We start from the raw sequence: 27,714 nt of genomic DNA on the forward strand, positions 1-27,714 counted from the left end.
TATTTTTGCTGTGTGCGTCTTCGTTTCTGTGCGAGGGCTTTCTCTAGTTGTGGCGAGCGGGGGCCACTCTTCATTGCGGTGCGCGGGCCTCTCACTATGGCGGCCTCTCTTGTTGCGGAGCACAGGCTCCAGATGTTCAGGCTCAGTAGTTGTGGCTCACGGGGCCAGTTGCTCTGCGGCATGTGGGATCCTCCCAGACCAGGGCTCGAACCCGTGCCCCCTGCATTAGCAGGCAGACTCTCAACCACCGCGCCACCAGGGAAGCCCAAAACCGTTTTTTTTTTTAAAGCAAGCAAAGATTTCAAAATGCAAAAATTTCACTAAAAAAGAAAATTACACCCCACCCTGACAAAGATTCTCTCTCTTGACCAAACTCTTATCAGGCTCTTCTGAGCTCTTGCTCAACTAGGCTCTGACATTTGGGCTTCTGTGTTCATTTCTGCATTGTCCAATTAGAGCAGGAATCCTGAGACAGTTGAGCCAGAATCCACCATCTTCCATACTTGATTACACTTGGTATCCAATCAAGTTCCTCATCACCCTCCATCTCACAGATGATATCTGATCACCCTGGCCTATCTTCATCAAGAACCCTGTTAGGTCAGTTTCGCCAGAATCCTCCCTGACCCCTGATGTTTCCTTTCAGTAATTTTCCATCCATTCACTCCTACTCTGCTCCTTAGCTATAATTCCCACTTTTCCTTGTTATATTTGGAGTTGAGCCCAATTTCTCTCCCTCACTACAAGACAACACTGCAATTTCCCCTATATCTATCACAAGAACCCCCTCCCCCTTGAATAAAGTCTTCCTTACCATCTTTAACAAGTGTCACTGAATAATTTTTCTTTAACATTACTTGCTCACAAATATCAATGCAAAAAATCCTGTAAAATATATTGACAAGCTGAATCTGGCAGCACATAATAGTACATTACAGCTAAGTGTAGTTTATTCCAGGAACGTAGAGAAAAAAAAGCACCGATTTCCACAAGTGCTGAAAAGGCATTTGACAAAATTCAATATCAATTCTTAATTAATATGGATTTAATGGAATACTTCCTCAATATGATAAAACCTACTGTAAAATATCTGAACCACGTTCTTTAAACATGCAGGACCCTAAACATACATTTCTGTTGAGTAACTCCCTGGCTTTATCAGAATATTGAACCCTCATTATTCTGTCCCTTTTATTACTAAATATTTTTAAATGTTACACTAGGATTTTTTTTTGTAACCTGCTTCAGCATTTTTATTGAGTGCCTGAGACATGGATTAGGAAAATAAACAAAGAATGATGTAACCAATTATATTACATATTCTTTTACTCCAATGATGTAGGAATATATAAACCGAGGCAGTGGATTGGAAGCATTACTGGAATATTTACACCTAAAGCCAAGCTTACCAGAATTGTGAGTTAGAACAAACTTGCTTATGAAGGCCCCAGATTTAAGCTTCCATGTCCATTTCCCTCTTTGACTATCTCTTTACCAGATGTGGTAATCCTCATCAAGCTTATTTTCATTTGTTCTTAGAGAGGATCACAAAAGCAACTATTTACAACTTAGCATGAGTGAATTCATATTAATACACTACCCCTACTCATGATCTGTTCTATTTTAATTACATAAAAGACAAGCATATGTCCTCTACTAAATATATACATGGTATCAAGTAACCATGGTATCAAGTAACCAATGGTATCAAGTAACCAAAGCACCCTTCCTAATTCTTTTCTTCTGTCCCTGAAATCACAATATACAGAGAGCCACCTTCTCCATAAGCTAAAGACAGCTGGCTTGCAAACATCCTGTGAGAGACCAGATCTGTGGAGGGTGTGCAGGCTTTACTCTAGCAGGAGAGGGCCAGGCACCACTCTGCTCTCACAGTTTTGCTTTTAAGATCTGGGACCCTCTGGACTCAATCAGGGAAGGTGGACATCATCCCAGACACTGTTCAAGGCCCAGAGAGAAGTTTCAAAATCAAAATCAATTTCCAAGTAACTTTGAGCCTGTTAAAGACAGTCCATAAACACCTTTTGTCAGTAGTTAGGTTTACTTTTGATTAAAAAAAAAAGAAGTCCAGACTGTTTCTATCGTGATTTGGACGTTTAGAAACAACACTGAGGGGGCTTCCCTGGTGGCGCAGTGGTTGAGAGTCCGCCTGCTGATGCAGGGAACATGGGTTCGTGCCCCAGTCTGGGAAGATCCCACGTGCCACGGAGCGGCTGGGCCCGTGAGCCATGGCCGCTGAGCCTGCACGTCCGGAGCCTGTGCTCCGCAACGGGAGAGGCCACAACAGTGAGAGGCTCGTGTACCGCAAACAACAACAACAACACTGAGGCTTAATCCTCGGTTCATCCCCAAACAGGAGGGAGACAACTCCCTCTGGGTCCCCAGTGGAGGCTGGAATCTCCTCTTGCTCTCTGGAGGTAGACGGAGTCTTAGGATGGACTGGAGAGTAAGACCCTTGAGCTGCCGCCCTGGAAACCTGCCAAGGAGAACACTGGGCACTGAGCCAGAGGCTTGTTCACAGAACAGGTCTCCTCTGAGCAGCTGTGCTCGCCCATGCAGGGATTTTGGCCAGCAGGCACCTGATACGGTGGTGGAGGACCAGCCAACAACAGGGCTTAGTGCAGGCGAGGTGGTCTTGAATGCAATTAAGCCATACAGCATGCAGAAGTTGGATGGGCCTCCATTGGGACTGTACCAGCTCCTTGGATTTTGAAAACTGTGGGGGCAGTGAAAGAGTCTTAAGGAAAAGATATTCAACTTTTCATGAATCTAGCAGGTGGAAGTTGACTGGTTTTAATTTGATCTGGAGACATAACATCAACATATTTATGTCTGAAACTCAAATGGTAATTTGACAATATTCAATATAAGGCTGTTTTATAGGAAATGGCATATTAAAAGTTCAGAATACCATACTTCATTGTTTCTAAGACATACTTTTTCCCCAGCTTTTGAAATCTTTCAAATACATTTAACAGTCAGTGGCATGGTACATTGGCCAGGGGCAGTTTGGTCCTTGCTGCCACTGCCTGACACCTTCCAGTAAGGTCAAGAAAGGAACAGCTTCAAAACTGGCTGAAGGGCTTCCCTGGTGGCGCAGTGGTTGAGAGTCCGCCTGCCAATGCAGGGGACACGGGTTCGTGCCCCGGTCCGGGAAGATCCCACATGCTGCGGAGTGGCTAGGCCCGTGAGCCATGGTCACTGAGCCTGCGTGTCTGGAGCCTGTGCTCCGCAACGGGAGAGGCCACAACAGTGAGAGGCCCGCGTACCGCAAAATAAATAAATAAATTAAATAACTGGCTGAAGAGGGTCAGTGATTTAGAAGGAAACCCAGGGGAGCAGTGTTTCTAAAACATGGCCTAACCACTGTTCATGCAGGCACAGAGTGATGTGGTAGAAAAACAAGGCTACCGATAGCTCTGAGTTGAAGGGTGAGGAATGAGAGTTGGATTCTCAAGGTGAAGAATATTTAGCAGTAATTTTTCTTTTGCTTACTTTCCTTTTAATTTTTTTTTAAGTAATACACCTCTTCCTCCCCAAAACCCCAGTCTAAACATGAGAAGAAACATCAGACAAAACTAAACTGAAAGACATTCTACAAAATACCTAACCACGACTCCTCCAAACCATTAAGGTCATCAAAACCAAGGAAAGTCTGGGAGATTGAGTCTACAGGAGCCTAAGGGGACATGACTAGGTGTGATGTGGTGTCCTGCATGGGACTTTGGAATGGAACAAGATCTTAGGTTAAAATGGAGGAAATCAAATCAATTGTGGACTTTAGCTAATAATGTATCAATACTGGTTCCTTAGTTGTGACAAATGTACCATGTTAACCTAAGATGTGAATAGGAGAAACTGAATGTCAAGTACACAGAAATTCTGTCTTATACTTGCAACTTTTCTTAAACATAAAGCTATTCTAACAAAGAATTTATTAAAAATAAAATCATCTGTTTTTACAAAAAATAGATAATATAAAATTTATGTATCAGGAGATGGCTTCAAGATGGCAGAGGAGTAAGACGTGGAGATCACCTTCCTCCCCACAAATACATCAGAAATACATCTACATGTGGAACAACTCCTACAGAACACATACTGAATGCTGGCAGAAGACCTCTGACATCCTGAAAACCATGTGGCTGACAGGGTTTTGGTGTTCCGGCCAGGTGTCAGGCCTGTGCCTCTGAGGTGGGAGAGTTGAGTTGAGGAAACTGGTCCACCAGAGACCTCCTGGCCCCATGTAATAGCAGTCGGTGAGAGCTCTCCCAGAGATCTCCATCTCAATGCTAAGACCCACCTCCACTCAACAAACAGCAAGCGACAGGACTGGACATCCTATACCAAACAACTAGCAAGACAGGAACACAACCCCACCCATTAGCAGAGAGGCTGCCTAAAATCATAATAAGGTCACAGACACCCCAAAACACATCACTGGACATGGTCCTGCCCATCAGAAAGACAACATCCAGACTCATCCACCAGAACACAGGTACTAGTCCCCACCATCAGGAAGCCTACACAATCAACTGAACCAACCGTACCCACTGGGGGCAGACACCAAAAACAATGGGAATTACGAACCTGCAGCCTGTGAAAAGGAGACCCCAAACACAGTAAGTTAAGCAAAATGAGAAGACAGAGAAACACACAGCAGATGAAGGAGCAAGGTAAAAACCCCTCAGACCAAACAAATGAAGAGGAAATAGGCAGTCTACCTGAAAAAGAATTCAGAATAATGATAGTAAAGATGATCCAAAATCTTGGAAATAGAATAGACAAAACGCAAGAAACATTTAACAAGGACCAAGAACTAAAGAGCAAACAAACAATGATGAACAACACAATAAATGAAATTTAAAATTCTCTAGAAGGAATCAAGAACAGAATAACTGAGGCAGAAAAACGGATAAGTGACCTGGAAGATAAAATAGTGGAAATAACTATCTCAGAGCAGAATAAAGAAAAAAGAATGAAAAGAATTGAGGACAGTCTCAGAGACCTCTGGGACAACATTAAATGCACGAACATTCAAATTGTAGGGGTTCCAGAAGAAGAGGAGAAAAAGAAAGAGACTGAGAAAATATTTGAAGAGATCAGAGTTAAAAACTTCCCAAATATGGGAAAGGAAATAGTCAATCAACTCCAGGAAGTGCAGACAGTCCCATAGAGGATAAATCCAAGGAGAAACATGTCAAGACACATATTAATCAAGCAGTCAAAAATTAAATACAAAGAAAAAATATTAAAAGCAGCAAGGGAAAAACAACAAATAACATACAACGGAATCCCGATAAGGTTAACAGCTGATCTTTCAGCAGAAACTCTGCAAGCCAGAAGGGAGTGGCAAGACATATTTAAAGTGATGATAGGGAAAAACCTAAAACCAAGATGGCTCCACCCAGCAAGAATCTCCTTCAGATTCGACGGAGAAAGTAAAACTTTTATAGACAAGCAAAAGCTAAGAGAAATCTGCACCACAAAACCAGCTTTACAACAAATGCTAAAGGAACTTTTCTAGGCAGGGAACACAAGAGAAGGAAAAGATCTGCAATAACAAACCCAAAACAATTAAGAAAATGGTAATAGGAACATACATATTGATAACTACCTTAAATGTAAGTGGATTAACTGCTCCAACCAAAAGACAGAGACTGGCTGAATGGATACAAAAACAAGACCTGTGTATGTGCTGTCTACAACAGACCCACTTCAGACCTAACAACACATACAGACTGAAAGTGAGGGGATGGAAAAAGATATTCGATGCAAATGCAAATCAAAAGAAAGCTGAGTAGCAATTCTCACGTCAGACAAAATAGACTTTAAAATAAAGACTACTACAAGAGACAAAGAAGGACACTACATAATGATCAAGGGATCGATCCAAGAAGAAGATATAACAATTGTAAATCTTTATGCACCCAACATCGGAGCACCTCAATACATAAGGCTATTGCTAACAGCCATAAAAGGGGAAATCGACAGTAACAAAATAATAGTAGGGAACTTTAACACCCCACTTTCACCAATGGACAGATCATCCAAAATGAAAATAAATAAGAAAACACAAGCTTTAAATGATACATTAAACAAGATGGACTTAATTGATATTTACAGGACATTCCATCCAAAAACCACAGAATACACTTTCTTCTCAAGTGCTCATGGAATCTTCTCCAGGATAGATCATATCTTGGGTCACAAATCAAGCCTTGGTAATTTAAGAAAGTTGAAATTGTATCAAGTATCTTTTCTGACCACAATGCTATGAGACTAGATATCAATTACAAGAAAAAATCAGTAAAAAAAAAAAAAAAGTACAAACACATGGAGGCTAAACAATACACTATTAAATAACCAAGAGATCATTGAAGAAATCAAAGAGAAAAGCAAAAAATACCTAGAAACAAATGACAATGAAAACACGATGACCCAAAACATATGGGATGCAGCAAAGGCAGTTCTAAGAGGGAAGTTTATAGCAATACAATCCTACCTCAAGAAACAAGAAACATCTCAAATAAACAACCTAACCTTACACCTAAAGCAATTAGAGAAAGAAGAACAAAATAACCCCAAAGTTAGCAAAGGAAAGAAATCATAAAGATCAGATCAGAAATAAATGAAAGAGAAATGAAGGAAACGATAGCAAAGATCAATAAAACTAAAAGCTGGTTCTTCGAGAAGATAAACAAAATTGATGAATCATGAGCCAGACTCATCAAGAAAAAAAAGAAGACTCATATCAACAGAATTAGAAATGAAAAAGGAGAAGTACAAACTGACACTGCAGAAATACAAAGGATCATGAGAGATTACTACAAGCAACTATATGCCAATAAAATGGACAACCTGGAAGAAATGGACAAATTCTTAGAAAAGCACAACCTCCCAAGACTGACCCAGAAAGAAACAGAAAATATAAACGGACCAATCACAAGCACTGAAATTGAAACTGTGATTAAAAATCTTCCAACAAACAAAAGCCCAGGACCACATGGCTTCACAGGTGAATTCTATCAAACATTTACAGAAAAGTTAAGAAACTTACACTTCTCAAACTCTTCCAAAATATAGTAGAGGGAGGAACACTTCCAAACTCATTCTACGAGGTTACCATCACCCTGATACCAAAACCAGACAATGATGTCAGAAAGAAAGAAAACTACAGGTCAATATCACTGATGAACATAGATGCAAAAATCCTCAACAAAATACTAGCAAACAGAATCCAACAACACATTAAAAGGCTCATACACCATGATCAAGTGGGGTTTATCCCAGGAATGCAAGGATTCTTCAATATATGCAAATCAATCAATGTGATAAACCATATTAACAAATTGAAGGATAAAAACCATATGATCATCTCAATAGATGAAGATAAAGCTTTCGACAAAATTCAACACCCATTTATGATAAAAACCCTCCAGAAAGTAGGCACAGAGGGAACTTACCTCAACATAATAAAGGTCATATATGACAAACCCACAGCAAACATCATTCTCAATGGTGAAAAATTGAAACCATTTCCTCTAAGATCAGGAACAAGACAAGGTTGTCCACCCTCACCACTATTATTCAATATAGTTTTGGATGTTTTAGCCATAGCAAAAAGAAATAAATAGGAATCCAAATAGAAAACGAAGAAGTAAAGCTGTCACTGTTTGCAGATGACATGATACTAAACATAGAGAATCCTAAAGATGTTACCAGAAAATTACTAGAGCTGATCAATGAATTTGGTAAAGTAGCAGGATACAAAATTAATGCAAATTAATATCTTGCATTCCTATATAGTAATGATGAAAAATCTGAAAGAGAAATTAAGGAAACACTCCCATTTACCATTGCAGCAAAAAGAATAAAATACCTAGGAATAAACCTACCTAAGGAGGCAAAAGACCTGTATGCAGAAAACTATAAGACACTGATGAAAGAAATTAAAGATGATACAAACAGATGGAGAGATATACTATGTTCTTGAATTAGAAGCATCAACATTGTGAAAACGACTCTACTACCCAAAGCAGTCTACAGATTCAATGCAATCCCTATCAAACTACCAATGGCATTTTTCACAGAACTAGAACAAACAATCTCACAAGTTGTATGGAAACACAAAAGACTCGAAATAGCCAAAGCAATCTTGAGAAAGAAAAACGGAGCTGGAGGAATCAGGCTCCCGGACTTCAGACTATACTACAAAGCTAAAATAATCAAGACAGTATGGTACTGGCACAAAAACAGAAATATAGATCAATGGAACAGGATAGAAAGCCCAGTGATAAACCCACACACATATGGTCACCTTATTTTTGATAGAGGAGGCAAGAATATACAATGGAGAAAAGACTCTTCAATAAGTGGTGCTGGGAAAACTAGACAGGTACATGTAAAAGAATGAAATTAGAACACTCCCTAACACCATACACAAAAATAAACTCAAAATGGATTAAAGACCTAAATGGAAGGCCAGACACTATAAAACTCTTAGAGGAAAACGTAGGCAGAACACTCTATGACATAAGCCACAGTAAGATCCTTTTTGACCTACCTCCTAGAGAAATGGAAATAAAAACAAAAATAAATGGGACCTAATGAAACTTAAAAGCTTTTGAACAGCAAAGGTAACCATAAATGAGACAGAAAGACAACCCTCAGAATGGGAGAAAATATTTGCAAACGAAGCAGCTGAGAAAGGATTAATCTCCAAAGTTCACAAGCAGCTCACGTAGCTCAATATCAAAAAAACCAAACAACCCAACCCAACCCTTGGACAGAAGACCTAAACAGACATTTCTCCAAAGAAGATATACAGACTGCCAACAAACACATGAAAGGATGCTCAATATCATTAATCATTAGAGAAATGCAAATCATAACTACTGTGAGGTATCAGCTCACACCAGTCAGAATGGTCATCATTGAAAAATCTACAAACAGGGCTTCCCTGGTGGCGCAGTGGTTGAGAGTCCGCCTGCCAATGCAGGGGACACAGGTTTGTGCTCCATTCCGGGAAGATCCCACATGCCACGGAGCAGCTAGGCCCGTGAGCCATGGCCGCTGAGCCTGTGTGTCTGGAGCCTGTGCTCCGCAACGGGAGAGGCCACAACAGTGAGAGGCCCACGTACTGCAAAAAAAAAAAAAAAAAAAGGAGAGAAAAAGAAAAGTACAAACAATAAATGCTGGAGAGGGTATGGAGAAAAAAGAACCCTCTTGCACTGTTGGTGGGAATGTAAATTGATACAGCCACTATGGAGAACAGTATGGAGGTTCCTTAAAAAACTAAAAATAGAACTATCATATGACCCAGCAATCCCATTACTGGGCATATACCCTGAGAAAACCATAATTCAAAAAGAGTCATGTACCACAATGTTCACTGCAGCACTATTTACAATAGCCAGGACATGGAAGCAATCTAAGCATCCATCAGCAGATGAATGGATAAAGAAGATGTGGCACATACATACAATGGGATATTAGCCATAAAAAGAAACGAAACTGAGTTATTTGTAGTGAGGTGGATGAACCTAGAGACTGTCATACAGAGTGAAGTAAGTCAGAAAGAAAAATAAATACCATATGCTAACACATATATATGGAATCTAAAAAAAAAAGGTTCTGAAGAGCCTAGGGGCAGGACAGGAATAAAGACGCAGATGTAGAGAATGGACTTGAGGACATGGGGAGGGGGAAGGGTAAGCTGGGATGAAGTGAGAGAGTGGCATGGACTTATATACACTACCAAATGTAAAATAGATAGCTAATGGGAAGAAGCCGCATAGCACAGGGAGATCAGCTGGGTGCTTTGTGACCACCTAGAGGGGTGGGATAGGGACGGTGGGAGGGAGATGCAAGAGGAAGGAGATATAGGGATATATGTATGTGTATAGCTGATTCACTTTGTTATAAAGCAGAAACTAACACACCATTGTAAAGCAATTATACTCCAATAAAGATGTTAAAAAAAATTTATGTATCAATGAGTCAAAGGAAGCTCCCTCACAAGCCCCAGGGATGCAAAAGCGGTGTCATTAATCAGCAGCTTTATTCTGTCTTAGATTTATATAAAATAGTGGTATGATTTATAGTTAAAGGTACTTTAGGATTTGATAAGCTAAGGTAACTATTTTATTGGAAATCAATGTGGCATATCACAAGACTCCTATTAAGTACAACGTCATCCACAAAACCTGAAAAAAGAATCTATGGTCATGGAAATCTCCATATAGAAAATTATTAGTTTTTCTCTGCATCTGCAAGCATCCACATGCCACACTTAGCTGTAATCTGACCTGAGGGGTACAATCCAAATTTAAGTATTCCCTTTATCTTTTAACATCTGGCAGACAGCTCCTGTGCCTTATTTCATCAACACTGAGTAATGTCTGTTTGAAAATTACCCTTGAAAAGCCTCCTTCTGTTTTAAGCCCAGGCAGAGAGTCCCACTCACGGACTATTCAGTTCTTAAAAAGCACAATCTTAAGTGCGACCACTCTACGGGTAAGCAAACAGAGCTTCAGGGGGGCCCTTAGTGCTGCAGTTCTGTCTCAGCTGCCTTGCCCGTGCTTCAGACACTGTTCCCTCACCTGCTGGTCCATGAAGGAGGGCTGGAAGAGAGCAGTCTCGCTGAGAGAGGGGTGCAGTCTGGTGAGGGGGTTGGAGGGTAAAAAGACCATAAAATGCTACTTGTCTACTCATCGCTTGAAAGGCTACTCTAAGCAGTTGTAAATTTCAGTCCTGTAACCAACCTTGCTCCCTGTGCCCACCCCCATTCTCACATTCCGGTGACAAAGTAAGGATAACAAATTGACACCACAGCAGCAAACTGCTTTCAGCAATGGGGTACAAATGATTTGTATTTGCGGTACACGGGCCTCCCACTGCCGTGGCCTCTCCCGTTGCGGAGCACAGGCTCCAGACGCGCAGGCTCAGCGGCCATGGCTCACAGGCGCAGCCACCCCGCGGCATGTGGGATCCTCCCAGACCGGGGCACGAACCCGTGTCCCCTGCATCGGCAGGCGGACTCTCAACCACTGCGCCACCAGGGAAGCCCAAATGATTTGTATTTGAACCGAAGTCCACATCCATTCTGAAGCCTGGTTACTAGAAAATGAGAAGCTCAAATATCACTGAGGCAACAGATGTATCCTGTCAAAAGGTAGTATTAACAAAGCTCACCACAAAACACATCTGTGATAATTAAGTAACCCTAAAGTAATTACATATTAACAAGCTCTAACAGTGGCCCTTGATAGTCTTGACCAACTCAGGAATATCACTGACATCCTTTCAGGACGTTCAGTGTCCCTTTTGGAAAAAACACTAATGGGGCATTTTTCTGGAAAATGGGGAAATCCTGCTAAGTCATAGCTTTGCAAAGCCTCATGGAAGCCAGAAGTCCAAATAGAAGACAGTAGTTATAAGTAGTGCCAGTTCTGCTCTAAATTTACTATGCTTACTGAATTTATGAATACAGAAGTTTAGCAATTTTTAATAAATCACTAAGTAGATTACTAGTACCTTGCCCTTAGCTGTACATAAAAATGAACGTCTATAGCATCATGAATCATCACAGATAGAAGTCCTCCACCTTTTAGAGTATTTCTGTAGGAAAGCCTCTGTAGGAAGATGTGGGCTGAGGATCCCGTGGGATCTGGCCCAGATTCAGTTCATATTTTGTTCATTTCTGTACCTTTAAACCTAGAAACACAGTAATAGCACAACAAACATTTTCTGAAAGAATGAATGAATCTTTTTCTCTACCCCTTTATTGCCTGGGGCTGGAGTAAAGATGGAGGAAGTTTGATGCTTTGCAGAAAGAAAAGAAAAATAAGTATAGGTCTGGGAAATAGCTGTCAGCAACAGCAAATCATCTTTTGAAAAGCAGGTAAACTTCAACCACTGAATTCGTCTTTGAGGAGCCTATCTGTAGAACTGATATTTTTTTCCTTTGAAGTTCTTTCTTATAAATAGTATGTGGTTTTGTGTGTAAGGATAATCCTTACCTTTCACCTGAAAAGTAATTTAAGCCAAATTTTAAAGGAAATCCTACTAATCACTGTTCAGGCCTTATTTCTGTTAAACGTTACAAAATCACTTGGAAAATGAACAAATGCCCATTTTGACAAAGCATTCTGCTATGCCCTGGGGCTCCGAGACAGTTCTGGCTTCTCTCAGCCCTTAAGAGGCAGCCTGAGGGCCCTGGCGCCCAAGCAGGGTGGGACAATGGTGAAGGTTAAACAAACCATAAAAGGCGCAGCCACCTTGGACCGCAGAGCAACTGCTAATGCAAAAATGACTAGGAGCATCTGCCATTGGTGGGATTCTAGAATGTTCAGTCATAGACCACAGAAGGGAGCTGACACGAAGCTCATGTTGGTATGTATGTTCAGAACAGATGGCAGCAGTAAGAAGCAGCCCCTCATCTCTGTGCTGCAGAGTGAAGCCTCTAAATAAGAGATGACAACCCAGCTTTGATGAGAAGAGAGGACGTGGAAAAGGTGGAGGTGGAAGGAAGAGGTTCAAAGGGGCTTTTCCTAAACACTGTACGGTGGACCCCCGAAAGCTCCGCCACACTCCTTCACTCTTCAGTTTGCTGTCTGGAAGGAAAGATGCACCCTTTTTCCAAACAGAGGAGCATTTCAACGACAGATTTCAATGTGGAAGACATTGCTGAAAACTTTTCCTGAGAGTCTTCCTATAATTTTGATGAGAGCTGGGGAGGCGAAGCTACTGAAAATACACACTTCGCCGGGTGCTTACTACGTAAGTTTATGACCCCAGTCAATGCAAAAATCAAACGATGGATCTGCTATTTTAAAAGAAACATTAAAGACACCAAAATATAAAACATTTTCTCTCTTTCATGGACTCTGTCTTGACCTGTCATGGTATTTACTGGTTATTTCATGTTGTGCCCTGCAGAGGCGTACAAACCCTCACCTCCCCCCATCCCCTCCCTCCTGACTGTGTGGGACCCTTTCCCACCAGAAGCAGCCTCAGCATCAAAGCACCTTACCCCACACCTTAGCCCCCAGGGCAAAAAAAAGCCAGTCTCCCTTTCCCAAAGGCCCGCCATCAGAACCCACAGACCCCAAGGGATTGTAACCTCAGTCCTGGGACAGAGCTACCTGAATGGGGGTGGGAAAGAAGCTAACGCACTGTGTCACTGCCAGCCAGTGTGGGGACTGCTGCCACCACATCCTGCAAGATGTCACCAAGGGGGGAGGTGCCCACCAGACCCTCCCTGCATCCACACCCAAGTCCCTGCGGAAGGTGGAGGGCAGTAGTAGTTGCTAAGTGGAGGTGGAAAGAGGAAGGCCTACAGCAGCGGGTGGGGGACCAGGCAGCTGAGAAGCAAATTAAGGGAGGGAGTGGCAGACAAAGACAAGAGCCCAGGCGCCAAGCCCTCAGCACACACACCGTTGTCCCATCCCACCTCACTGATGAGATAAAACTGAAAGGTAAGCTTACTAACATTTCCAAGACAGCAAAGCATTAAACTTCACTGCAGGGTTCCTCTGAGTGCACTGGTCACATGCCCAGGAAGCCACACCCGACCTGCCCCTCCATCCCCAATCCCTCCCCGCATCCTGACCACAACCCAGATGGACCAGGTAATTCCTCATTTCCTGTCATCCTGGCTTTCAGTCTGGAGCTTCTCACTCAGCCACTGTCCCTAGCTAACCCTGCCTCACTTGCAAGCGCTGACAAATTCTCTCCCTGACCCTGGAAACCAATACTTGAACTCTTTCTCCTACGACTTGCTGCCACAGCCAGTACCCATCCTTTCCTAGCTTAGAGACCTGTTAGACATTAAAACTGTTGACTTCATTGTCGTAGTTTTTTCCTTGCCTGTGTTTTATATGTGCACTCCACAGAGAAGTTTAATGTAGGGTGTTGTCTGTGAACTTGTTTAATGTTTGGCAAGGGCTGGCTCTTGATGGAGAGCCTGCACACACACACATTTTCCAGTGAATGCATCAGGTTTTTAATGTTATATCTACAGGAAATATGACTGAAAAGTTGGGACTTTGGATATTTTCCTTTCAAATAATAAAGCTAGATCATGTTAACTATTAGGTGGTAAACCAGAGCCTTCAAATCGGCAAGGTGTTTTCTTTCTTTTTAAATGCTCAGTCAGCGTTACCATGCGGGGGTTGAGGGGGTCAGGAATAATTCCCAGGAGACGAGTTTGTACATAGGGTTCAAAGGTCACATAACACTTAGACGCCATGGGGAAAGCACTATGGCATGGTGGTCAAATGTACGGGCTTTAGAGCCAGCCTGCCACCTGCAGACTCCTTCACTACTCAGGGATTTACTGTCTTCATTGGGAAGAAGAGGATGCTAATAGTAGCTGCATCAAGGGGTTGCTGTGAGGAATCAATGACCCGTCTCTGTAAAGCCCTTGGCCCAGCATGTTGTAGGTGCCCAATGACATTAAAGCATCAGCTCGTGGGTTGGTGAGAACTTCCACTCCAGCATTTGGTGAGCGGCTACTATGCACTCAGCCTCGTTCATGAAATGCATCAGGCCAACCAGTGGCAAACCTCTTCTCCTTGAGGAGTACCCCCAGTGGCAGAGAAAAGGCTGAGCTATTAGCTTGGAATCAGGTGATGAAAGACTGGGGGACGATGCTAAGAATTCAAGGCTTTCTCCCACGTGTATATTATGCACATAATTTTTCAACTAAACTGGGACACTCTTGAGAGAAATGGGAGCACCATTAATAATTAAGCCAGAACCGCAGGTGTAAACCATAACCAGGCCTGAGAAATAGGGTAGAGTCAACGCTGTAAGCCAGTTACATCATTTTTTTTCTCCTAGAGATTTCTACCCCAGGCAAAGAGGGACTTTATTGTGTTGACTGGGAGACCTGCCCAGCAAACTCCCAGCAAATTCTGGGGAGTCATTTCCTACACGCACAGATCTATTGACCCTGATCATGGAGTACACGAGGGACGGTGAGAGTCAGCTGTTTGTCTGGTGAGACATGACTAGTGAAAACAAAAGCAAAATAATGAAAATGGAACAATCCAAACCAGAATGTGAGTAAATGCTGGCGCTCGCAGCATAGCACTTCAGACGGGATCAGTATGTGACAGAGTGTTGTGTCCAGAGAAAGTAAAATGTTTAAGGAAATAATATATGGGTGGTTAGGAAACTAGGATTTGATCATAGTCCTTGGTTTTGAGACGCATTCCTAAAAGTAAAGGAAATTATAAAGTCTAAACATTATCTAGTATCTGTCCCAGATAACCCTCTAATTTATCCTCCTATTGGCAGCTATCTTTCTAAGACCACTTCTCATCAACAAGCCTCTTGCCATAAATCTGGGACAGGGTATACTTTTGACCCATGACAAAAGGGCCATATGCTATTTTGGGGAACCCTTCTAGAAATAATTAAGAATAAATTTTTTAAAGTTAGATTTTGGTCTCAGTGCACTGTGCGATACCTTTGAAAAAAATTGTTGTGCTTTATATAAGAATATTGAATTTCTTTTATTGTATTTCCAAGAAATGATAAATTTGGAGACAGTTTATCTATTGTCTGGTGAGATCAGGAAGACCATGGAAACATTATAGTTGAATCCGATAGAAAAAATAGAACTTTGAAAAGATGTTATCTTTTTTTATAAAAAATAGAACTTTGAAAAGATGTTATCTTTATCTTAAAACAGGTGAAATAGGCATCTGTTATCAAACAAGGCTTTTCTGGTATAAACTCATGGAGAATTGTTTCAGTGGTGGCATAACATTTATTAAGAAATTGGTACCCACTAGGCCAATTTCTTTAAAAATTCCCCTTTGAAGCTTACTTAAGTTCTGCTAAATTTTGCACCTTGGAGGAAAATAAAGTGATTCTGAGATTCCTATTATTTTAATGAAAAATCTGGATTAATCTTGACTATTTAAAGCCAAATACTTCCCAGTGATAAAACCATTTCCAGAGAAAGAACTAAGTAAGAAATAGTTTTAAACAGAAGAGAAAAATGCATCTTAAAGGTGACCCACAGCTATTTCAGACTTCCTGGGTCTCTCCCTTGACTCTCACCCATTCATTCATTCATCATGCTTCTAAATTATGACAACATTGGACGTGAAAAAGAAATCTAAGGCTTCTAGGGTCCTTAACTCCTGGGAGTTTTCTATTTGTATAGAGTCTGGGACTAGACACACCAAAATAAAAACAAATAGCAGTTTATTAAGAGTGATGGTCAAAGAAAATGCTTAGCCTCTAGGATATTCACTGAGAGAGACAAAAATGTTGCCTTCCTTGGCCAGATATGGCCTTAGGAAGAGTAGGGGCAGTAGGGCTTGACAGGGTAGCTCACAATAAAGAAAGATGGTGGTGGTGGTATGGGTAGAAGAGACCAAGTTTTGGGGACACAGGAACTGCTTTACATATTTTAACTCATTTAAACCTTAATGAGTTAGGTAGCCAATGGCTCCTTCCATGATACATGGCCTTTCCTTTTGTCTGTTTACTGTTTAAAGGACATTATAAAAAGAAAAAAATAAGTAAATAAAATAAAGGACATTATAGAAGCAACAAATCAGGGGCTTGTGTGTACTTTCCTCTGTAGAAGAACAGATAAAATTCCCTACGTTTTGAGAGGCGGTAGAGTGCAGTGTTTCATAGCTCAGGTTCTTGAGCCAGACTTCCTGGGTTCAAACCTTTGTGCTATTTACCATCTGAGGCACTTTGGGAAGGTTACTTAAAACTCTCAGAGGTTCAGTTTTCTTATGTGTAAAAGGGCACTAATACTACTACCTACCCCTGCGTAACTATCATATCCCTCATCTGCATTTTGGGACTACCTTGTATTCACCGCAGGAGGCTATTTTGCTCTTTCTGCTCAGTCTCCTGCTAATTCTGCCAGAGATGAGGAGAACTGAGCTGGCTTCAATGGCTGACACTGTATCTTTTCTTCCTGTTAGTTTACCTTGCCCATTTTCACTAGTTATTTTTCAGCTTAATTAATTCCTTATATAGTTCCTGCAGTTATTTTCAACCTCCAATTTTTCTTCAGTGAATCCACCATCACCTTCCTTGTGGCACTTACAATAAATATTCACTCATTTTTTGTCATTAGGTAATATTTATCCTTCCCTGTAATAAATAGTAGAATATCTATCATTTTGTATTTCATCCCACTTCCATAAAAATGAATAGAGCATGCTTAAATATTTTTATGACGAAGAGAAAATGACAGCTGAAGTTCTAAGGGTTGCAAGGATGAGAGAAAATTGCGCATTTGCTCTTGCTTTCTAAACAAATGTAAAAATTAAGGGGTAAAACTTGTAAGGGGTGTTAATAATATAGAGGAATATAAATTGCATTTATAAGCATATAATTTTCATATCTGAATCATTGTAAATAAATTTTATTCAAAAAAATTTTAAATGAATTTTCCCCAGTGAAATAAAAAGCAAGCAAGAAATGTCAGAATAAGAAACTGATGATTAAAGTTTGGCCTGAACTTGTTAAGATAAAACTACCATCAGTTAAAATAAATGAGACAGTGGCAAGGTCTTATTTTGATCTATATTTAGTAGGACAGGTCAAAATTCTTGCCATGTTCTTGCTAAAAATTGCTTTGTAAGACAGAGACAAGAAAAGTGAAATCTAGGGATGCCAAACCCTTTCAGCTGTATCTTGGGAAGATTCACCTTCTCCTTTGGAGGCCACAGCTGTGAAACTCTAATAAGAGTCACCTGACAACAGTATTCAGCCAATTGCACTGAAAGGGAATCCCCCCTTTAGGACTAAAAGATGGTGACTATGGAAGACACTTGTGTGTGAGCCAAAAGTGCTGTGTCACTGTCTTAGCTTTTGCTTCTTTGGTTTCTTAATCAGTTTGGGGAGTTATCCTTTCCAAGAAAACACTTCTTAGTTGCGATAGACAGTAGTATGGTTACTTCTTTTCAGTTACTGACAGCTCTGCTAAAACAATCTACCTCTGCAATTTTACTGACACTGCATCCTCCAATAAACAAACAAAACAGAAAACGAAAGCACAGGACTATTACTTGGACTAAGGTTTTTTAATCTAAGCGCTAAAATCTTAGAGCTGACCAAAACTTTACCAGTGATTTAGTCCATTCATTATTAGCAACTGAAACAAAGCTCAGAAAGTTAGGTATATTATCTAAAACCACTCAGTTTGTTATAATAGCAACTAACAAAAATTATAAAACATACCTACTCTGTGCTAGGGTTTATGTTAGTCTTATCATAATAATTTATAGTCTACACAAATAATTTATAGTCTTCACAACACTCCTGAATGATTATTTTTCTATTTTATAGATGAAAAAAATGAAACTGAGAGAAGTTCAATGACTTACCCAGAACTACTTCGTAGTAAGTAGTTGTGTTGAGTTTGAACCCAGGTCCGTCTCCCTGAAAACATACATATTCTTTCCCCAAATGGTGCTGCCTCTCCAGGCAGAGGAGGATCTTTCCCAGAATGTAGATGTTAGCATTCTGGTCCAGGATCTCTCCAGGGCAGAGCACCTCAGAGCTATCGGTATCGTGTCTGCCTCCTCCCTAGCAGGAATCACTCTGAGAGGTTACCGGCAAGATGGCGGCCAGGGCGAGTAACTGAGAGGCTCAGTGTGAGAAACTCGCTCTCTTAGGGCGGTGAATGTAAAGGTTAGCAGCTGTGAGAACCTGAGGATTAAGCAATTTGCCCTCTTATATCCCTTTGGAGTCCTAACACCTGGTTGGAAGACAAATCCTTAAGTCAGAATTCCTGGTAGTGATAAATATATATGACTTTTTTCCAATTTAAGCTTTTCTTGCAGTAAGGATACTAAAATAACTCCTTAACTTGCTCTACAAAACAGATGGAATGTAACTTTTTCCTTCCCAGGTGACGTTGATTAAAGTATTTTCAGAGGTCAAGAGAACATCATAAAGTATGAGTCTATAAAGATTCAATGTCAAAAAATTCTCATTTTTTTCCTTTTTTGGATGTTTGCAAAATTACCAACAGCTGAACATAAAAGTAACAAAGCAAAAATTGAATGTGCAAGCCAGAAATGAGAACATTCATGATGTGGGAAAAAAGGTTAGGGGAAACTAGCAGATCTATTATATAAGAATCATATTTTAGCACATCACTGCAGGACTCAAGGCTATTAATGGTTATTAATAGTCACCTGGGAAAATACTACTTTTTCTACTGCTCCCATTAATCTACAAAAATCTTAGAAGATTCTACAGAAGTAAAAGTTTTACAGACGTTTCATATGAATCTTAATTTCCAAAATAGCAAAAGGGAATATTTTGTTTTTTATTTTTACATGTAAGACCAGCAAGTGACTTTTGAAAATACCTCTGTCAATACTAGATAGATAGATATTAAAATAAATGTAGAAATGCTTATAAATGATTATTTACTAGGAGTCTTAGTCCACATATCACTAAACGTTAACTTCAATATTTCTGAATGATCAACAGCTTCTCATTTCAGTGGTGGGATCTTTTAAACACATCAAGAAGTGGAATGAGTCAAAGTGACACTTAATCTTTGTTTCGAAAACGAAAGTAAGTTACAATATTTGGGTATAGTTTGGTGCAACTGAAGAAATACTACTATCCTCTCACAGAATAAAGTAAGAAGAGGGGTTATAAGTGACGCTTTTTTTCCATAAAGAAATAAAAATTCTTTGCTCTTGCAACTTGGACCCAAGGGATTTCAACTCATCACTTTATGATCATGAATTTACTAACATGCCCACAGCACATCTGTGAAAAATAGACTTTATTACTGTTTTACAGATGAACAGAATTGAGAATGACCATACTGTAAATTGGTAGCAGAAAGGGAATAGAATAGAGACACAAATTTCAAACATACAGTCTGTGCCAGGCAGAATAATAGCCCTCAAAGATTGCCCACATCCTCATCTTCAGGACCTGTGAATATCTTAGGTTACAAGACACAGGAGAATTAAGGTTGCAGATACAATTAAGATTGTTGATCCACTGATCTTAAAATATGGAGAGTAGCCTGGATTATCCAGGTGGGCTCAATATAATCATGAGGATCCTTAAAAGTGGAAGAGGGAAGGCAGAAGAGATCAGAGTGATGTGGTGTGAGCAATGTTTGCCCCAATGTTGTTGGATTTTTTTTATTGAAGTATAGTTGATTTACAATATTATATTACTTTCAGGTGTACAGCATAGTGATTCAGTATTCTTACAGATTATACTCCATCAAAAATTATTATAAAATAATGGCTATAATTTCCTCTGCTGTATGATGTATCTTTGTTGCTTTTCTATTTTATACATAGTAGTTCATATCTCTTAATCTCTTGCCCCTGCTCCCTTCCCTTTCCCCTTTGGTAACCACTAGTTTGTTTTCTATATCTGTGAGTCTTTTTCTGTGTACATATATATACCATATATATATATATATACATATATATATTCATTTGTATTGTTTTTTAGATTTGAAAGTAGAAGAGGAATGTGGGCCCCTCTAGAAGCTGCAAAAAAGCAGGGAAACAGGTTCTCCCCTCAGAGCCTCCAGAAAGGAATGCAGCCCTGCCTACAGCCTTGACTTTAGCCTAGAGAGACCCACATTGGGCTTCTGACATACAGAACTATAAGATAATAAATTTGTGATGTTTTAAGCCGCCATGTTCATGGTAATTTGTTATAGTGGCAATTGAAAACTAATACACAGCTGTTTAATCACTTAAGAGCCATTACTACAATCATAATCATTAAAAAAGACTGTAAATAATCAATTTAAGCAACCAGAGGATAACATTTAATTTGGAAATGCAAGTCCATTTTGAAGTAATAAAAGTAGAAGCACACAGATTCCTTGGCATAAAGAAAGATGGAAAAGGAAATATCTAAGAGGAATGTTTTTTTCCTTTTCCACCAGAATACTAGAAGAGAAAGGAGATAAATAAAAAGAGCACATTGATCTAAAGGATAAGGTAAGAGTTTTAAAAATGCTGCTTGCAATAGCCTTCCAGGAGAAGTTTGGGAAGCTTTGTGCTTAGAGATCTTTAAGGTACACAGTGATCTATTCTAGAATGGTTTAGATATATATTAGCCTGATGACAATGGCCTAGACTAGACAATCTCTCATGGCCTCCTCCAGCCTAAATATTCTACACAGACTTGACTCTGTTCCATTCAGTGCCACAATATTTATTACCTATCTACACAATGTAGGTCATCCTGCTATGAATAACCAAATAAGACATAAACTTTGACTTTAAAAAGTTCACAGTTTAATAGTGAACCAGAGTTAAACAACCAACCATATTTAAGCTAGACAATGAAAAGAATCATAAGGGGTGGATAAGTGATATATTGATTAAAAATCATTAAATATCTAAAAATCAATGCAAAATAACCAATGCATTCTTACTGATTATAAAACAAACAACATCATTGGTCACCACTGCAGATTTCCAGGCATCAATTTATTACGATGAGAATTTATCCTGTCTTTCCTAAAACACTAGGTAAGAAACGTGAAAAAGTAAATAAAATTCTTTAATGTAGAATTTCAGCTAAAAATTACAGAAGAAATGATAGAATTAGATTCTATCTAGAATGTAAAACTACCAAACTACCATTTTACAACCTCTGTATAAAATAATGCATCTGGGCAATGAGCATTGATAGATGCTAAAACCATTAAGTGAAAATTTGATGATGAATTTTATAATGGAGGGATCAGGCTGAGGCCACCTAAACACACCAAACTGCTTTAAACATCACTAAGTATGACACCAGCCATTATGTACCTCTTTGGGAGTTATTAGGAAATAAATCATACCATCTATAAAGTATTCTTTCTCCCCAAATGCTTAACCCAAATCTAAATATCTTTCACAGGAAAGTCAGGGATAGAGGAGCCAGTTCAAAAAGACACGGAAGCAGTCAGTTAAATACAGAAGGTGAACCAGGATGCCTAATCCAATTTCTCCAGCAAATCAATGACATTTAAAAAGGGAAGGGAGAGAGGACTGTTATGGAATAAAAGAGACTAATGAGACCTAACAGCCAAATCTAACATATAGAACATATAGGATCCTGATTCAAAAAAGAAACAACTCTAAGAAGCATTTTTAAAGATCACCAGAGAAATTTAAACACGGACTAGGTATAAAAATATATTATGGGATTATTGTTATAATGTGATAAAAGCAAGGCATTATTAAAATTATTTCTTATCTATTAGAGGTGCATACTGAGGTGTTCATAAATTTTACAAATATGATATCTAGTTACACTTTTAAATACCCCTAAAAATAGCATGTGTGAAGAATACATGGAAAGAGATTAGCAAAACAGTGCTATGTATTTAAGTTGCATGATGAGACATGAGGGTAATTACAGGTTTCCCTCTCCTTATATGTTTGAATTTTTTCATAATAAAAAGTTTTAAGGAATGAAAATAATTGTAAAGAAATAAAAAGGTACCTAGTCTATTTGATCATCCCTCATCACTGAATTAGTGAAAGCTTGGTATATCTGTGGTAGAAATTTTCTTTATAGTTTTCTACACATTTTTCATTAGCAATCTGACTTCTATCACTTTAGGATTGAATGCCTTCCACATCATAGGGAAAGGATGTTTACTACTGACCAAATTTGCAATCTATATTACCAAGGATAAAAAATTATCATAAGTAAAATATTACTTCTAATGCTCAACAAGTAAAGGAGCAGTAGATCTGTTTCCGCTTGTTTGCGGGTACGTATACAGCTTCCAGTCATTTTTATAGTGGAGGGTGAATATGGTGGGGAAATATTTGCAAATTTTCAAATTCCTTATGGTTTATATGGTCAAGGTTAGTGTTGTTACATTTGTCAAAGTGCCTAATTCTCAAATTTTGAAGGGTTACAAACTGTAATGTGTCTGCTTTAAAGTGCTTATCTTATGTAAAATTCAGTCCAGACATTTATAATTAATAATGTTACTCTCTTGCCTAATTTTATTTATTTATTTATTTATTTATAAATGTTTTTTGCGGTACGCAGGCCTCTCACTGTGTGGCCTCTCCCGTTGCGGAGCACAGGCTCCGGACGTGCAGGCTCAGTGGCCATGGCTCACGGGCCTAGCCGCTCTGCGGCATGTGGGATCTTCCCGGACCGGGGCACGAACCCGTGTCCCCTGCATCAGCAGGTGGACTCTCAACCACTGCATCACGAGGAAAGCCCGCTTGCCTAATTTTAAAGTACAACAGAGACTTCTCTATGAGAACAAAGGGCTGCAGGACAAAATAGATTCATCTTCAACATTGCTACATATATGCATGAATGTCAGATCTGGTCTACAGTAGTTCAAGTTATAGAATTAAACTTTGGAAGTTCATGAAAAGACTGTTTAGCAATAATCCTAACAGTGGATCAAAATATAAATCTTATCTTAGGCTATTCAGGAAGCCTTTGACAGCATTTTAAATAGATGATCCCTTTTTAAAAAAATGTTATCCTTTAAAAACCTTTTATTTGCAAATAATTTTTCTGGAGATGGCTTGAAGGTACCTACATCCTCAAATTACATTTTAATGTGATTAAAAATATTTTCAAAGAAATTTAAAATTTCATAACACAAATACAAACTTTAATTTTTTGTCTGAAATACCCTAAAAATTTTTAAATGTAACACACTGTCTTTTCTTTTTAAAGGTAGCTTGGCATGAATAGACACCCAGAAAGCTGTAGATGGTATTTTCCACCAGAAGAAAGTAAAGACATAGTAGGGAGGAAAATTAATCCACATAAACAAGCTATGTTACAGAGATTTAAGGTATTTTAGCTAGTTTTTTTCCCTGTGCAAGTTTAGTTATGTGGTCAGGGACTGTAGGTATAATGGCAATGAAGTTGATTATTTCTGCAGTATAAGCAGGGTATGCATTACATATTTTTTAATGTAAAAAATTGTGCTATGGGTTACAACAATTATGAAGATGTTTTGTAATTATGGCATTTCGTTCGGCTGAGGGTATAGAAAGAATGATGCTTCGAGATTTATGTATCATATAACACCCATTACCTTTTTACCTCTTCTTCCTATGCCTGAAACCCAAAGATCTTACCAACCACGGCCTCAGTGTATTTCCCTTCCGCAGGAAGAGGGAAGTACTGGTTTGGTGATAAGTTGCTTCCGTATCCCAGGAGAAAACCTTCCAGTTTTACATTAGGATGTGGACGCAGGAACTTCAAGAGGATGGAGTCACTTGTGGTATTGATGTGGACCTTCAGGTTTGGCCTTTTACCTAAAGATGGAAACAAAAATATAGGTGGCTGTTACTTCACCTCTTTAGCATCCAAAGTTACTGGCTAGAGGCATTGTTACTGGCTAGAGGCATTGTTATTGGAAATCGTGATATCTAGCTACTCAAGATCACAGCACACCCACCAAAACAGCTAAAATACAGGTAATTTTGAGATCAAAGAAAACAGACTTAATAACATATAAAGCAAAAGCAGTCTAGAATACAAAGTAAAATCTTAGGGTTTAATATTTTGTAGTTTATAATTGAGCAGGTAAATGGGATTTAAGGCTACCTTGGCTATCCCCAGTTGGTCAGAACCTTCATTTTATACATCCTATCTGGGAATGGTGAAAGGATCTGAAATTTCTTATCGGTAAATTGAATTACTGCACTTTAAAACCCCCAGCTTCCTCAGTGCTGGTCTCCAGCAGTATCCTCGCAGGACTTAGTGATTAACAGAGTTGGAAAGGGAGGGAAGTGGGTGGGTTTTGTCTTAGGGGTAACTGAGATAGTAGAATAAGGGATTCTAAAAGGAGCAGGGCTGAGAAGAAAGATGATTAGTTCCATTTGGAGTTCACTGGGTCAGTGAGACAACTGACTGTTGTCTCACTGATAGTCAACTTACTGTTGGACATTTCCAACAGTAAGTTGACTATCTAAGTGTGATGCTCACAAATGGGGTCCAGATCCATCGGGGTGTCTTTAGTTTATAAATGATTATTGGGTGAACTTCCCCAGAGAGACTGCAGAGTAAGCAGAGAAACTCTATATTTTCAAGGCATTATTATTATTATTATTTGGGGCCAGAAGGAGCTGGGTCCAAACTGCAGCTCTACCATATACTTATAAGTGTGCCCTGGCTGCTCACTAACCTGTGCTTGAGCCTTCTTTCTTGATTTGTAAATTATGGATAACGATGTCTACTTTGACAGGTTGTTTACAAAGGTTAGTGCAAATGGCAATATCTTAAAGCTGGTACACAGTAATTGCTCGATAATTGGTTACTTAATCAGGTCCATCCAAAGCCCGTTAGTCATAGTTTAGAAATCCAAAAAGCTTTGTTAGGTTTTCGTAAGTTCATGTCAAACTAAGTTGGCAACAAAACTCAACCTGAACTGTTATGAGGCCACTTAGTCTTTCTTTAATCTCACTGAATAGTCAGTGTGACTTACTCACATGTTTAATTATAGGAATCTTTTTTAAAATTAATTTTTATTGGAGTATAGTTGCTTTACAACGTTGTGTTAGTTTCTGCTGTACAACAAAGTGAATGAGTTATCTATCTATCTATCATCTATCTATCTATCTATCTCCACTCTTTTTAGATGCCCTTCCCATTTAGCTCACCACAGAGCATTGAGTAGAGTTCCCAGTGCTATACAGTAGGTTCTCATTAGTTATCTATTTTATACATAGTAGTGTACATATGTCAGTCCCAATCTCCCAATTCATCCCACCCCCACTTCCGCCCTTGGTAGCCATAAGTTTGTTTTCTACATCTGTGACTCTATTTCTGCTTTGCAAATAAGTTCATCTGTACCATTTTCCTAGATTCTAATTATAGGAATCTTAATTCCTATACTTAAATGTGCTTAATTAAAGGGTGCTGATCAAGACCTCACTGAACAGGTTACTTAATACATGGTCTAGGCATCCTAGTACATTTCTAAAATCCAAAGATTTTCTGAATTCTAAAACAAGTCTGGCTCTGAGAGTTTTAGATAAGAGATTGTGGACTTCAATTATTTTCTTTCTTTCTTTCACTGGGAATTCATATTTTAAAAATATTTTACCTATTGGGAAGACTGTATTTACCAACTTAATAATTCAGTCTATTTCTCATTAATCAAAGACTTATATTGTATATATACCAGTCAGGACCTCTAAATAGCATGTGTTTCCCAAAGCTATCACTCTAAATTTATACTATTCCAGTAAAAAGTCATCCTGGGTGACCTCAATATAGCCACATAGAAGAATTCCATTAGGCCTTTGAAGCAATAAAAACAACACGTCTTGGAGACCAGGCTGTGGGAACCACTCTCTTACTTTAGCAGTCAGTACTATTTCCAGGTATGTGCATAATACTTTGTACTTCCCAAGAATTTGATAAAATTTCTATAACTTCTTGGTTCTCTGACTGCTATTGCTACACTTGTGGCAAAAAACCCAGAGACACTGAGCAGCTTATCCAAAAGTCTGAGGGAGACTCATCCCCAGCTCACCTAGTCCAATTCTCTTATAGGACAAATGACTAAATTGAGGGCAGCCACACCTCTATCAGTCTGCAGATTAAGTTCAGCGTCAAAACCGCATCTTAGGTTCTCGCTAGGCTGGACTTCCTGCTCTCATTTTTATTGAGAACTTTGTCATGACCCAAATGAGTAAGGAGTAGCTAACCCCCATACCATAATGCTGAAATTGATGTTAACTGATAATGTTTTGTCCTAACTTTATAAGATTTTGATAAGGTGATATATATATATCACCTTATCAAAATCATAGATAGACAGACAGATAATCTCACATATATAACACAGATTTTGGTCAAGCCAATTTTCCCCTTCTTAGTTATGTGTCTAGATTAACCCTACAGTTAATCTAGGGTTAATATTCTGCTACCTTATAAGGTTATCAGGTCTTACAATAAATCAAAAAACAGCTGGCCTCTTTCCAACACCTTGTTAGGAAGAAGAGATTAGGAATCTTCATGAACTTAGGTTGCACTCTTTTTGGGCTAAGAGTCAAGACTCACAGCATCATCACATTAGACCTTTGCTCACAGACTATGGCCTGATGTACCATGTTATTCCCCCCCTTGGAAAGTAGGAAGGATGGCTGTACCAACTGAGAAAAAGGAAGGTTGTAAACAGAACTACTGACTAACAAAAGTGGAAGTGTTCTTGCTTCCTCTGCCCAGAATTTTCATGACTCCAGTCTTTCTCCCTTTTGCTAATAATTTATGTCAATAAATACATCAACATCATGTAACTTTCTGAATATATTAGCATTTATCTGACCTACTTTCTCCAAAATTCCAATTCATACTACTCTCTAGAGCTAAACTTTTAAAAGTCCTGAGAAAGAAAAAAGCACACAAACAAATCTTTTCTCAAAACAGCATCACAAATTTAATAGTATATTGAGACTCTCATCTCAGTTCCTTACTGGATCTAGGAACTCAAATCCCTTTATTATCTTGCTACACATGAATTCTGTCTTTTTTAAAAAAAATTTTATTGGAGAATAGTTGATTTACAACATTGTGTTAGTATACTGGAAAATGAATCAGCTATACATATACATATATCCACTCTTTTTTAGATTATTTTTCCCATGTAGGCCGTTACAGAGTACTGAGTAGAGTTCCCTGTGCTATACAGTAAGTCCTTATTAGTTTTCTATT

General features: G+C 39.1%; 1 protein-coding gene across 6 annotated transcripts in view; it reads right to left on the minus strand.

Annotated features, from left to right (window-relative positions):
• The window catches only part of ABI3BP (ABI family member 3 binding protein), a 258,654-nt gene that overhangs the window by 174,797 nt on the left and 56,143 nt on the right, over positions 1–27,714 (minus strand). For all 6 annotated transcript variants that reach the window (XM_060010562.1, XM_060010560.1, XM_060010563.1 and 3 more), the window contains exon 2: positions 24,129–24,308. In XM_060010562.1, the coding sequence (XP_059866545.1) occupies positions 24,129–24,308 (180 nt within the window). The remainder of the gene's footprint in view (positions 1–24,128; positions 24,309–27,714) is intronic.

The sequence above is a fragment of the Delphinus delphis genome, chromosome 4 (genome assembly GCF_949987515.2).
Source record: "Delphinus delphis chromosome 4, mDelDel1.2, whole genome shotgun sequence".
Classification (NCBI taxonomy): Eukaryota; Metazoa; Chordata; class Mammalia; order Artiodactyla; family Delphinidae; genus Delphinus; species Delphinus delphis.